General features: G+C 40.5%; 1 protein-coding gene across 2 annotated transcripts in view; it reads right to left on the bottom strand.

The window, feature by feature from the left end:
* The window catches only part of ntrk3a (neurotrophic tyrosine kinase, receptor, type 3a), a 159689-nt gene that overhangs the window by 76613 nt on the left and 69524 nt on the right, over positions 1–13552 (bottom strand). For both annotated transcript variants that reach the window (XM_056740254.1, XM_056740255.1), the window contains exons 5-10: positions 9962–10116; positions 9311–9453; positions 8635–8776; positions 5267–5563; positions 3937–3951; positions 2879–2940 (exon numbers count right to left, since the gene is read on the bottom strand). In XM_056740254.1, the coding sequence (XP_056596232.1) occupies positions 2879–2940; positions 3937–3951; positions 5267–5563; positions 8635–8776; positions 9311–9453; positions 9962–10116 (814 nt within the window). The remainder of the gene's footprint in view (positions 1–2878; positions 2941–3936; positions 3952–5266; positions 5564–8634; positions 8777–9310; positions 9454–9961; positions 10117–13552) is intronic.

Here is a 13552-nt window from a genome sequence, read left to right as displayed (position 1 = left end):
CCGCGCATGTAATATTGCGGACGCCCAGAAAAACCCTGTTATGCAGCTCAGTGTCCAATGCTCCCCAGTAGGGGCACTGGTTCCACTGAGCTATACGAATTGCACATTTGGCGGAGAAGAGTCTGTGATACGTGTAAAAATGCGCGCCCCCATAGGAGAGAGCGAGCTCTGCCACGATAGCGAGATAATCGCCCAGCTCGCGTCTCCTATGAGGGAACGCAGTGCAGATCACGTCAGTGTAGCGGGAAAAAGCAACGATGAATTCGGGGAAAGAAAGCGTGCGGGTGTGGTTGGGTGACTGATTTTTAAGCGTGAGCGACAGATCGCCGTAAGTGATCTGTCGCTCGTTTGACGGAGGTGATAAAGGTGAGAGGAGTAAATAAAGATCTGTGTCCGCACCTGCCAAGATCTGTGACCTGATGTTGCCTGGGACGGGGGGCGGTTCCAACGCTGGTGCGTTGATTGGCACTGGCATTGCTGTCGCTGTGGCCAATGTGAAGCCTGATCTGCTCTGCGGGAGAGATAAAAGGGAGGGGATTGCAGCCGCCTGAGCGGCTAGCGGAGCCATGCTCGCGCTAGCGGCGGCTTCTAAGGGGGCGGTGAAATGGCTGATGACCGGCACCTGCATCGCTAGCTGAGGCAGCCTCGCGCTAGTGGTCGATGGGGGTGCCGTGGGCCAAGAGCCAGGGGCAGGGAATGGGTGGGATAGCACTGGAGCTCCGAGTGCTGGTGAGCCGACGTTTCTTGGGCGGCCCGCAGTGTTTACTGCTGGCGTGGTGTTGGCTGGAGGTTGGAGCTGGCCTACTGCGAGAGGGACTAGTTGCTGGAAAACTTCGACCGGACGGTTTGAGGCGTCCGGGAGATCCGTGGCGGTACCTGCGCTCGCGGAGGGCCTGCTGTGCCGGGTTGCCGGCGGACGGCCACGACGGGCCGCATTGGTGGATTGCCCGGGCCGGGAATAGGGGGAACCACGAGCCGTGCCCGGCTTGTCAGTGCTCCTTTGCGGAGCTGACTTTGGTGGGGCGGTGTCGGCCAGGGAAGAAGCGTAGAGGCAGTAAAGCTCCGCCTTGGTCATCCGCCTATGGAACTCGATGTCCGCGTTGGATAGAGCCAATCGTAGGCCCTGGACAGTCCATTTATGGATGGCGGGGATCGTGTTGTGCGTGGAGGTGTAAGAAGAAGCCGGTGAAGGCGGCGGACGTCTCTCTGGCAGAAGTGATGGAGTGTCCCCTCTGATTTTGGCCTTGCGAGGTGCGGAACGTCGAAGCTGGCGGCCACGTGATGAAGCCGGGGAATCAGCTACCGAATCCGACCCTGAGCTGGAACAATGGGACGCGCTCGTTGGCGCTGAAGGATTGCGGTCTGTGGATGCGTCGTTAATGACGGGGGTCTCGGACATAGCGTCTAACGTAGGAGTTGGTGCTTAATCTTAGGAGAACGAGCAGGTAAGATGGTTTCCCTATTTATTAGCTAGCTCGCTAGGCTGATTGTGTATACGTTGTGATTGCTGATTACACACCAGCTGGCTGGTTATATGCTCCGGCTCCTCCCGAACTTTGTTAATTAAACATCATTTTGAGAAATGTCTCAGTAGTTGTGTAATCCAAACAATTGGAAGTCAATAAGGGACTGGTTAGAAATCTAAAATACTTCAAAATATCTTCTTTTGTGTTCTGCAGAAGAGAGAAAGTCATACAGGTTTGGAATGATACGAAGGTGAGTAAATGATGAAATCCTTTTCATTTTTGTGTCTACTGTCCCTTTAAATGGATTGAACTGTATGAGTGGGCAGTACACAGCATATTATGGCTAATATTGTTCATCAGGGTATTCTAAGCAGGCAGAAAATCTGCCTTTTGTGAACAGTACAAATACTATATATAGAATATTGTCTATACAGAAATATTCATAGTAACAGTGGTACGACATTATGACATCCCTAACACAGTCCTTACATGATTCCACGAGCCTCAAACGCTTTTTAAACAGCTCACCAATCGGCAATTCAGTCACACATATGAAAGCCTCAATATAACATAATATATCTTTGCCAATAAATGCGTTCTAATAGGTTTTACGAGAAAACTCCAGCACTGGAATGTCACGACCAGCAACATAAAACACGGCAAATAAATATTTCTGTCTCATCCTGCGTGTATTTCGCCAGGAAAAAAAACCTGCAATATTAGAGCGAAGCCACGCGCCGCGTCCCGGCTTGTTTATGTGATTTGTATTGATGTTGATGCAGTAATCATGAGGGGTTTATGTAATTGGTGTCGTAACTTGCCTACGGCTGCAGTATCTTTGATAAATTGCGGAAAAAGGAAAGGGGCGAATAAAAAAGCAAAAGATAATAATTCAAGTTAGGTGTTTTAGGAGAGAGATAACAGCCCTCACAGCCATGATACTCACAAGTCGCATCCTTAAAGTAAAACAAAGAATACAACATAGATAAACACAAAAAAGACAATAAACAATAAATCAAAGCAGTCACGAGGATGAAATAAAGCTATCGGAAGCAAATAATTAGGGCCTCCAAACAATCGAGGGCGAGTTTCTCTCTCTCTCTCTCTCTCTCTCTTTGTGCCTGTGCCCGAGTCTCCATTAAGACCTTCAAATGAAAATATTATCTCTGTCGAGTTAATTGCAACAAAAACCCCCACAAAACAAACCAAAGTACATTTTTGGACAGCTACAAAATGCACTGGACATGAGGGAGTGGTGACGGGAGGTTCAAGGATAACGCGGGAGAAAGAAGAAGACACAGAATGTCTTTTCAATCATGTGAACCAAAAACAAGATGCTCATGTACACAAAACTGCTTTACACTTTTATATGTGTTCTCAACAAAATAAATTGATCAATAAATAACACTTACGCCAAAGGTGTCATCTTCTGGCCGATGAGTCATGGTTGGAATAGCGGTTGGTGTCGGACTCACTAGAAGACAAACAAAAAAGATGTTTTGTACCATTTTTGTACACTTTGTTCAATACTTCCTCGACCTTTTATTCTCATCATTCTCATTTACAGACGTTGTGCATCTCTCGATATAATTATCAACGATGATTACTTGAGTGGTTTGTTCAATGCACTCTTTTAAAGGTGATAAAAGCATCATGCGGTCACACCGGACAACTGTTTCAGGAGAACCATTAGGTATAATTCACTAAATGTGTCAAACACTGTTCGATTGGACTTGTTTTTTGCAAGGTTATTGCTATTAGGAGTCGGATCGTAGATTGCGCCGCTGTTATTTATGTGGTATTGAACACAACCCTCAGGCTGTTCTCATTTTGCTGTTCTCTATTAAGCCGGGAACAGGTATCGAGCCAGGACTGGCTGGCGGGCCTTGACATCCATTTATACGCCGTGTTCACACACAGGCACACCGGTGCACACTCATCCCCAGCAAAACCATCTAACTTCACTTAGAACGCCACAGACAGAAATAATCTGTCATCGGTACAATTCCCAAGTGTCAATTTTATTAAACGTGGAAATTAGGAGGTATCAGTGTAAAACAGCATCTCATGAAGGTCAGCGGCTCAAATCATAACTAATTTTGTAATAAAACCAGATCAACTGGGTAAACTTTGCTAACAGGCCTGCGCTGTTAAAATAACCTTGATCTTCGTTGTCTAAGTTTCTCTAGAAAAGGTTGGTGAACCAAGGTCCGATTTGTCCGATGCTGACAGATATCAGTCTCTATATGCTTACAATACAAAACAAGTCCAATAACAGCACGCACGACACCGTGGGTGCAAGCCAAAAACAAATTAGGCCGAGAAAATTGTTTGGGTGGGGAGGGACTGTGTTTAGCTGTTTGTTTAGACTAAAGAGTTCTTTCTAAATAATTGTATGTTTTATGATAAACAAAACTAATGGATAATATACAAAAACGCATGCACAAGACAATTAAAAAGAGGAATTTACCATAATCCGGGTAGTCTGGAGAGAGGAAAAAGACAAAAACAAAAGGATATGTAATTATAGATATGAATATGTCAAGATCATTTCTGCATTTCTGTTACAATTATGTTCAAAACAAGACTTTGAGATAGAAGAATTAGTCCAAATTTGACACTACCGGTCAAACGTTTTAGAACACTTGAATGAAATGTTTTCATCTGAAGGTGTGTGCTTAAATGTCTGAAATTACTCTTATAGACAGAAATATATTTGAAGAGTTTGGTTCCAAAATGAGATAACTTCCTCAAAAATCACGTTTCTTTATTGTGCATTCAAATTAATATCAATCAAACTGCAGTTGGTTTGTTTTGATTCGTGCCATAATAACAAAAAACTGTTAATTAACACAATAACACACAATCAACACATAATAAGATATTAAAAAATTTTGAACCCAAACACTTCATTTGGGCAAATAAAAAAATGTACACAATATTGATTAATAAAAATTTGACTTTGAAATGGATAACTTTGACTAAATAATGAAAAAAAAGATGGGAACTCCTTTAATATTGTTTAAAAAGCATCTTTGGCTGAAACCTCAAGAAGCTATTTGAGAAAATGAATATGAATAAGAGAGTGAGTTAGTATTCTAAAACTGTTGACCGGTAGTGCATATTGAATAGGCATTCATATTTGCTTTGCCCTTTTAGTGACAGCATGTACTCGGGCTGGCATGGACTCCACAAGTTTGTGCAAAACCTCATGATCCATGTTAAGCCAGCATGATCTGAGAATGTTCCAAAGAGCATCTCTTGTGCTTCAATGAAAACAAGGAAATCTGACCTTTTTATACAAGGGATTTAATTCACAAAAAAAGGAATTCTGTCACAATTCTTACATTTGATTAGTTTTTTTTTTATTATAATTTCTTAACACCTTCTTCTCTGTGATCATTTTTAAAATCTTCAATTACTCAATCGTTTCATGCTTTTGGATCCCACTGTGTTTATCTATCAACAACAGAACATGCTTACACACTTTGACCTGCTATAGCATCAGCCGAGAGATGTGGACTTTAGGTGTGAGAGCTGTACCTATATTTATCTATGAACCTGATGGATTTTCACCTCTGCTGTTACTCAGAGCCTCTAACCCACATTCAGTCTGCTCTGTTTCTCGACACATGATACAATCTGTGATGCGGTATAACAGCTTTAATCTTAGAAAAGCACTTTTAGAACGTGTGCAAGAACTTGGCAGTCTTACTATTTTTGCACACGTGGAAAATGACTGTTTGATTGTAATTTGGTTTAAAGTTGAATTTTTGTATGATTGAGTTTATTTAACATACCCTCAAATGGTGGCTTCAGGAAGTGGGCGTATACAGTTTTGACAGCCACGCCCAAGAAGTTGCTAGCCTCCAATGTGTAGTTGCCATTGTTGTGGTGGGTGGGGTTTTGAAACATCAGGCATCCCTCCCGATTGTCCTGATAAGTCTCCATGTCTGGGCGGATGTATTCGCTCTGCTTGATCTCCTCACCCTTGTAGAACCACCGCAGGGTGGGCAACGGTTGCCCGCGGACGGTGAAGATCATACATGTGTCGTGCCATCTCTCGGGTTCCTCGAACTTTATGATGACAGGAGGAACTATCGGAAAGAAGTAAAAGTGCAAGATACTTTTCAATACAATTCTTAAAGTGGGCGCAAATTTATGGTGGGCGCGAAGAAATTATTTAAATGGAAATTGTTTACCCAGAATTCTTTTTGGGGGGCGTACAGAAAAATCTGGGTAAACTATTCATTTAAATTGTGTCCTCGCGCCTACCATAAATCCTCAAGACTTGGATAGTCATACTGCGTTTATGCATGAGTAGGGCTTTAGCCTTCACAGCACAGGTTGACCGCACGGATGTTTGTTTGATCTGCTATCCTGCCTCTTGGACAGGAAGATCGCAAGCTAACTGCCTGGCCGCTCATCAAGCGTTTGGGTGAGCGGACATTTCATGGAGAGAGGGCACAGAGCCAGGGTGGAAAACAACCGCAGTCCATAAACGCTTCAAAAAGGTATCCAATCGCTACATGCCGGACGCTAACTGCTATTACGATGCTGTTAATATTAATATTAACATTCATCAAAGATCAGATCACAGCTTAAATCACAGATGGAAACAAAAAATAAAAGCATGCACATTATTAATACAGATGCTGAAAAAGCTTTGGGTTGAATTTTATGCAATCAAATGACGATTTAATACAGTGGTACTCAACAGGGGGCCATCGCCCACAAGAGGGCCCCTGCTGACTTCCAAGGGGGCCTCAGGATAACCAAAGATTTAAAATGAGACAAAATGAGCATTGAAATACATTTAAAAACAACTAAAAACCAAGATACGTCCTAATCTTTGTTTTGAAAAGGACTTTTCCTCAAACTCTGAAATATTTTATTGGGTAGAGATTTTGAGAGTTTGTGAGCAGGAGGGGGGGCTTTGAAGATTGTTGGATATAGTGGGGGGCCTTAATGTCAAAAAAGGTTGAGAACCCATGATTTAATACATATTGGCGCAGTCACACAGGCTCTGACATAAAAATTGCTTTCAAATCTTATGTCAATAATGGTCTTTTAGAGCGAGCGAGAACCGGTCCGAGAGAGACTGACTCTTATTTCCACAAAATTTGCAGTTCTAAGCAAATCTCCGGCAGTCGATAGATATCGAGTGTGGGAAGAATTATGTTACATTGTTGTTGGCCAACACCGTTCAGTAGAAATGAAAATACAGACACAACAGGGCAACCTCATATTACAATGTAATTGTATCTAGCTGATGGAAACAATGTTTGAGGACGTCTTTAATTGCCATTTGTTTCATTCCAAGTGGGTGGAAACAGCTGCTGTTAGATATACTGATGTTACCCCTTTGCCTTTTCATGTTTTGATTTTGTACTTGTGTTCATGAATGAAAATCTCAGGTTAAAGGCCATTGAGCACATTGAGTCCAAAATTTGCATCCGAAATCTCTGCACATTATAAAAGAAATACGACCTGCGTTGTGTCAAACACATTGACACACTGCCTCCGATATTTTTTTCCGTCATAAAAATTTTTGACAGGGTTCGATTTTCTGGGTTTTTCGCATGCGTAGCAAGCATTTTGAGGGGGGTTTTGACCATTTAGAGACACCGTACAAACGAGCGCCAAATACGAAAAAACGCATTCGAAATTTTCGCGCTGTATGTGCAAAGACATTATTTGATAGCGGGTTTGATGAAATCCATGTGAAACTGCAGAATACATATCAGAATATTTACATAATAAACAATATTATGCAAAATTTGTGATACTTTATTTTTAAACGGGAGATATTTTTTACTAACAGGTGTTTTTTATGGCATTTTACTTATAGGTGCACGGAGACCCAACTTAGGAAAGAAATACATCATTATACTAATACTTAGTGTAACCCATGGACACCATAACTGACCAACTAGATGTGAAACTAAATGCGAATCTCCAAATTCGGCATATTTGCTAATTTTCGGAGTTCTAAAGACCCCATCACCCACTCCAACACACACAGTCTGAAAATATACATCCCCTCTCCCGTTTACCAAAAACTGAAACATAACATTGATAGATCTCTTTAATATTTCATATGAAATCAATATTTAATATTTATTTTGTGTAAAAGACCAGATGAAGAAAAAACTTTTCTTTAATAGATCAATAAGTTACATGAAATGACATTCAACACTTGGTTTATCAGAACCTGGGCTTTTTGTGGGGGTGGTCACCTTTGGGGAAGCAATTTCTCATTTTGCTTGCTTCAGTGTAATTTTTTTCTAATAAATTTTAAGAATTAATATTGACAAAGCAGAAATTTGGACAAATTAAGAAACTTCAAAAATAATACTTGTTTTCTATACCATTATAGAATATACTGTGTATACAGTATAATATTTTATTTAAAAATGTGATAAAAATGGTGCTATCATATTAAACCTGAACTCTTTAATTTAAATTATTGCATTATAAATAACATAAATGTCAATATATAACAATAGTTTGTTACACATTGGTGGTTTGTTAAGGGAAGAACTGTTCTTGGACATCAGAATACACAGCAAAATGCTATATTTGTAAACAAACTCAAGTTGGTGATTTTTTTAATTTAATCACTTTACCTTTAACTACTTCTTCTTGCTTTGGCATTAATTGTGCTTTTGGCAAAACAATCTACATCAATACAACTAAGTTTCTGAAGTAATGTTTTTTGTGATATCCTTAAAGGGATAATTCACCAAAAATAAGTATGACTTTCTCTCGTCCGCAGAACACAAAAGAAGATACAGTATTTTTAAAAAAAAGTTGGTAACCAAAGAGCGCCAGCACCCTTTCACTTCTAGTGTATGGGCACAAAACCAATGCAAGTGAATGGATGCGGTCTATGTTCGGTTAACATCAACTTCAAAATATGTTCTGCAAAAGATAGAAAGTCATACAGGTTTGAAACGACAAGAAGCTGAGTAAATAATGACAGAATGACATTTTTTTTTGATGAACTATCACTTTAAACACCCATTGAAATAAGAGGAGATGCAAATTTCATTTTATCCACTCAGAAAAAATACTGTACACTTCAAATCCACTGAATGTCACTTTTGATAAATCTACTGTACCCAATGCATGATGTTAATGTTTTTGAGAAATAAGAGGCACTTACATTGAACTGATAGCTGTATAGAGGAATTGGTCATGCCAACAATATTCTCTGCAATGCAGGTCAGCATGAAGCTGTTATCGTCTCTGCTGACGTTGACCAGAGTTAAGTTGATGGAGTGGACATTCGGTGGGTATTGATTGGACTGGAAAAGAAGATAGAACAATATATATCAGTTTGGTTTGTGGTGTAACCAGTCATTGTGGACCTCAACTGACTGGTCACTGGATCTCTGTCAGTGTACATGAATTTTAATATCATTTAGTGAGGATGAAAGACAGTCCATTTAATAGTTAAAAAACCTTGCTTAAAGAAGGATTACGTGGATTGCTGGTTTTACAGTACCAGTAACCCGTTACAGTGGTTCAAGACGGTCTTTACCAAGTCTGATAAATGGCAAAAAAGCCTGGCCATCTTGGCCACCTGGTTTAAGACGGCTCAACAGGGTTAAATTCTGGATCAAGTTCAATTTTCACATTCCGTGTTTTAGTCTAATAGAAATGTTTTGAATTGTTCAATGGCTAATTGATCAAAAGTCCAGCACAATAAAATGACTATATGCTCTCTATCACATTCTAGTTTCATTTACATCACAGCATCTACCCAGACTAAGGTCAAAATAATTTGATAGGCATATTAAATGCAACAGAGAAAGCTGTAATGCAAGTGTCTGTCTTACTTGATGTGTGTTAATGGCGTGAAGTCCATTCACGGTCCAATCCACTTCTGGTACAGGGACACCCGATCCATTACATGTGACTGTGACCGAGTCTCCTTCTATCACCGTCAGGTTACTGTGACTTACACTGATTTCTGGCAAATCTGCATGGGAATTATGTAAAAAGTTATTCGTTTTAAAGATGATTTAAAAGTCAACAATTTTATTAGGATGTTTATCGATATGCTAGAAATGTTTCCTAAAAATGACTTTCTTATGTGAAATTAAAAAGATTTACTGTATAGCAGGAATGCAAGTTGTTTTCTCCTTTCCAATGAAAGTAAATGGTGACTATGTCAAGCAAAACGTTCAGTAAAAAACGACTTCAATTTCAGCCTGCTGCTCACAAATACCAAAACGTTAGATGACTTAATATAGTAGATGACCTAATATAGAAAGAATATAGTTCAAAACTCTTAGGAATTACTGGTTGATGGTGTAATATTTATGTGATACATTGTCATTTTTAGACCTTGACACGTCAATTGTAAAGAAGAAACCAGCTCAGACAGTCTGCCAAACCAGTTTTGCACACAAAAAAGCCACATGAATGTAAGTTAATGATAACTCAATCAAACAATTTGGCGAACCAATATAACATGCATCACGTACCACACTGAGAGATGTTCATCAGCTGAAGGGAGATCTTTGAATAGCCGTTGTTACAGTACAGCTGCTGGTTATGAAGTTCAGACTCGCCTCTCTGCTGCCACAGCTGGATCCAGCGGATATTACAGCTGCAGTTAAACAGCACTCCTTCCAGCTTCCTGCCACCACCAAACAGAGTTCTCAGTTAGAAAACAAACGCAAGATCACAATCAACAGCGAGAAGTCCGAAGTAGGTGAAGGACGCGGTTATCCTGCAAAACATCAACATCTCCACCACACATCACTCAACCATGGCCCGGAGATCAGCTGGCACCTTTCCATTTTGCTGCCGGAGCGCGCTGTGTGCCCAGGGCTTTGTGTATGAATGCGTTCTGGAGCGCGGCCCTTTCCTGGCCACGTCTGTTGAGCTACTGCGGGTGCCAAGTTTACCGCTGTTGCCTTGGGCGATCAGAGTCCGCAGAAACGAAGTAAAACAAAACAAACATCATTGGATCTGGGCTGAAAACTAAACTGTGAGATGCGATATAATGTGACATGTTTTGGTTGGTATTATGCGCCAGTCCAAAATGATCCCTTGCCAAGGACTGAATGAGTGAGGAACCTACCCGGTACAACATGAAAAAACAAGTTGAGATTAAAATAAGTACAAATTTTGTAATGGATTCTGAATCGTGGTGATGTCAATTTCACGAATGATTGAAAGATTTATGAATCATCTCGCAGTTTTACACATACGGTACTATGAAAAAGACTTTAGGACGTTAGTATTTTTACCCTAAAAAAGGGTTTTGATCAAGTTCTTTATAAATTTTGCTGTATAACATTTGTTTTCATGAGAAGAGGAAAAGCGCGGTAACATATTATTACCTAGTATGTTACACTGGACAGACGGTAGAGACCGAGGTCAATCCCACTAACTGTAAAACCAGAGTTGGACATCACCTCCACCCACATCTACCACAATCTGCCAAGGACTTCAACACCTACTCCTTGTAAACAACAAGTCTCTATAAACCTGTTCATTTTCATATTTCACGGACCTCCAAACAACCTTGACAGCAATCATCCCACTCCAGAACCAAAAACAGACGTCTTCTGGATCAACCTCCTCTCAAACGTCTAAATGTCAGCTCTGCCATATTAGATGACATCATTGAGACTCCATTGAGAGTTTAGAGAGTCTTGTCCATCTTAGAACTAAACTGCTGACTCCAGGGCACATTTCAGAATAAAACCATCCCCTCTCATCTCTGTATCCTCATCTATTGGTTATAATTTGTTTGAAGGTCAAATGTAAAGCTGGTTGGTGGTTGGTGATGCACCATGTTGAGCGCTCAGATTTATTTGTATGGGAAAACAAGAATATTTGTGTACGGAAAAAGAAATGGTTTAACTTAAAAGTTTTCTCTGTATATAAACTGGTATTCGTGACTTGACGAATATTATACATTGTTCGATAATCACAAAAGGACGTATGACTGCAGCCCTGGAACAAATTACAGGTTACACAAAGTTTATTACGAAATGAGTAAAAATGACATTTGTACCAGCTGTATTATATACCATTTACTGTCAGAATGATCCATAATTACACATATTGTCGAATGCAAATTGTCAAAAGATTAGAGGCTAAATTTTCACCCTCAATTTTACGCATTTGGGAAATTATAAGCCAACCTCTCCTGTGCTTTTATCTACTGCGAGGAGACCGAAAAACAGGGTGTAATCCACTTGTTCCATTTTACGCTTAAAGGACCTCCAGCCGGCAGGATCCCGCTGCCCTGCAGAGGGTTCCAGATCTGATCTCAGTGGCACACTCTCCCCCAAGAAGACGAGATATTAAACACACAGAAAATCTCGCACCTGGTCTGCAGGCGGTTTGAAACTCAACATGCCCATTCATTCATCAATTGGTGAGAGCAAGATAACCTGATACATTTGCAAGATGGGGAAGGAGATGGTGGCGTATAAGTTAAATCCTATGCATACAAAATGGGCCGAAAAATTGTGTGAGGAGTAAAACAGCACTGTTTCTCATTTGCACGGGTACATTCATCACATGTATCTTTAAATGATTTTGTCGGCATGTTCTTGGTGTCTGGGATGGGCGTTCTCCTCGTGCATGTTGGAGCTTTGATGAATAATGATCAAAGGAGAGTATAAGTGGTTTCTCCGCCTCTTAAAGCTTAATTAACATGTCTAATGAGAAGAGTGCACACTTCTTTTTTTACTACACAGCATCCAAAATGGTTCGTAAAGACGATGATGTCTTATTTAATGCCCGCGTTTTACAAACAGCACAATACTCAAGATTATGGACCATATACAGTAAGTCATTTTATAAAGGGGAAAATTGCTCATGTGCAAGGTGGTTTTAAACTGGTTTAGATGGTCTCTTCACCCGTCCAACTGGATTTCGTTTTTGCAGCTTGTCAGACTTATGGTCCACCAGTTTTCTTGCTAAAAAACGTTTGCTGGCCTTGCTACTCTATTCTTGCTCTGATCTAGCTAATCCACGGCTAGCAAAACCATAACTATTTTCAAACCTGAATAAAATCTCAAATTAACCTTTGGAAAGGCCAAGGTGACTGCTAGCTGGGAAATAAAAAGGAAAAACACAAGGGACACTGGTGCATCGAACCAGGCTGCTTGAAAAAAGAAAATACTAGAAAAGTACATCCGCGCGCAATCCATGCATTATGCATGCACATCCGACTCACATGTGGCCAAACCCTGGGACAATGAATAAAACCACTAGAGCATTGGAGGGGTGGGCATGGAAATAGATATGTTGATATAGAAATCTGAATATAGGGAATATATCTTCAGCCTTAAACAAAAGCATCACAGAGGCACTGGTGACAAACTCTCATTTCTTTGCCGAAGAGGACTGAGAGCATAATTGAGCCTTTATGATATGAATCAATTCAAAAGCACTCCAAAATAATGCCTTTATTCCTTCCTGCCACAATAAATTGTTCATCTGCATACAGTAGCGCGCGCAACAACGGCAGAATTTATACATAAATAATCAGAAGGCTGCGCTGGCGTATGTTCAGGGAGCTCTCCAGACAAGCCGAGGAAATGTCAGCTATGCATCGGAGATGAGTTAGAGCGTACGGAGTAAAGACCAGACACTCCACTAACACTCTCTCCGGAAACACTTTTTCATTAAGAGAGACCCGGAGGACGGGGAAGACACCATAATCCTAATTTAATGACAATTGCGATTAAAGGATACTTACACCCTTATGGCTCTATGGGGCTCATTTTATAACTGTTTGGATGTTCCGAAGTTGGTCCCAAAAATGAAAACTCTGTCTTTATGTATCGTTTTAAACCTGCATTACTTTTTCTTCTCGGGGGACATAAAAGGTCACATTTTGAACAGTTGTTCTGGTTGCTAGTGCTTTAAAGGCTTTAGAAAGGATGCAAAAATGTACATCCCTTTTTCTCTCATGAATGCAGAAGAACGAATAGGGATGTCAAGATTTTGCATGTTCCTCCCACACGGCTATCGTACGACTTAAGAAAATGGTAAATATCATATGGTTGCGTATGGAGAACATCAGGAGCAGTCAATATATAACTATA

The sequence above is a fragment of the Triplophysa dalaica genome, chromosome 24 (assembly GCF_015846415.1).
Source record: "Triplophysa dalaica isolate WHDGS20190420 chromosome 24, ASM1584641v1, whole genome shotgun sequence".
Taxonomy (NCBI): Eukaryota; Metazoa; Chordata; class Actinopteri; order Cypriniformes; family Nemacheilidae; genus Triplophysa; species Triplophysa dalaica.
Note: the sequence above shows the minus strand (reverse complement) of the source record. Positions and strands in the feature narration are given on the sequence as shown.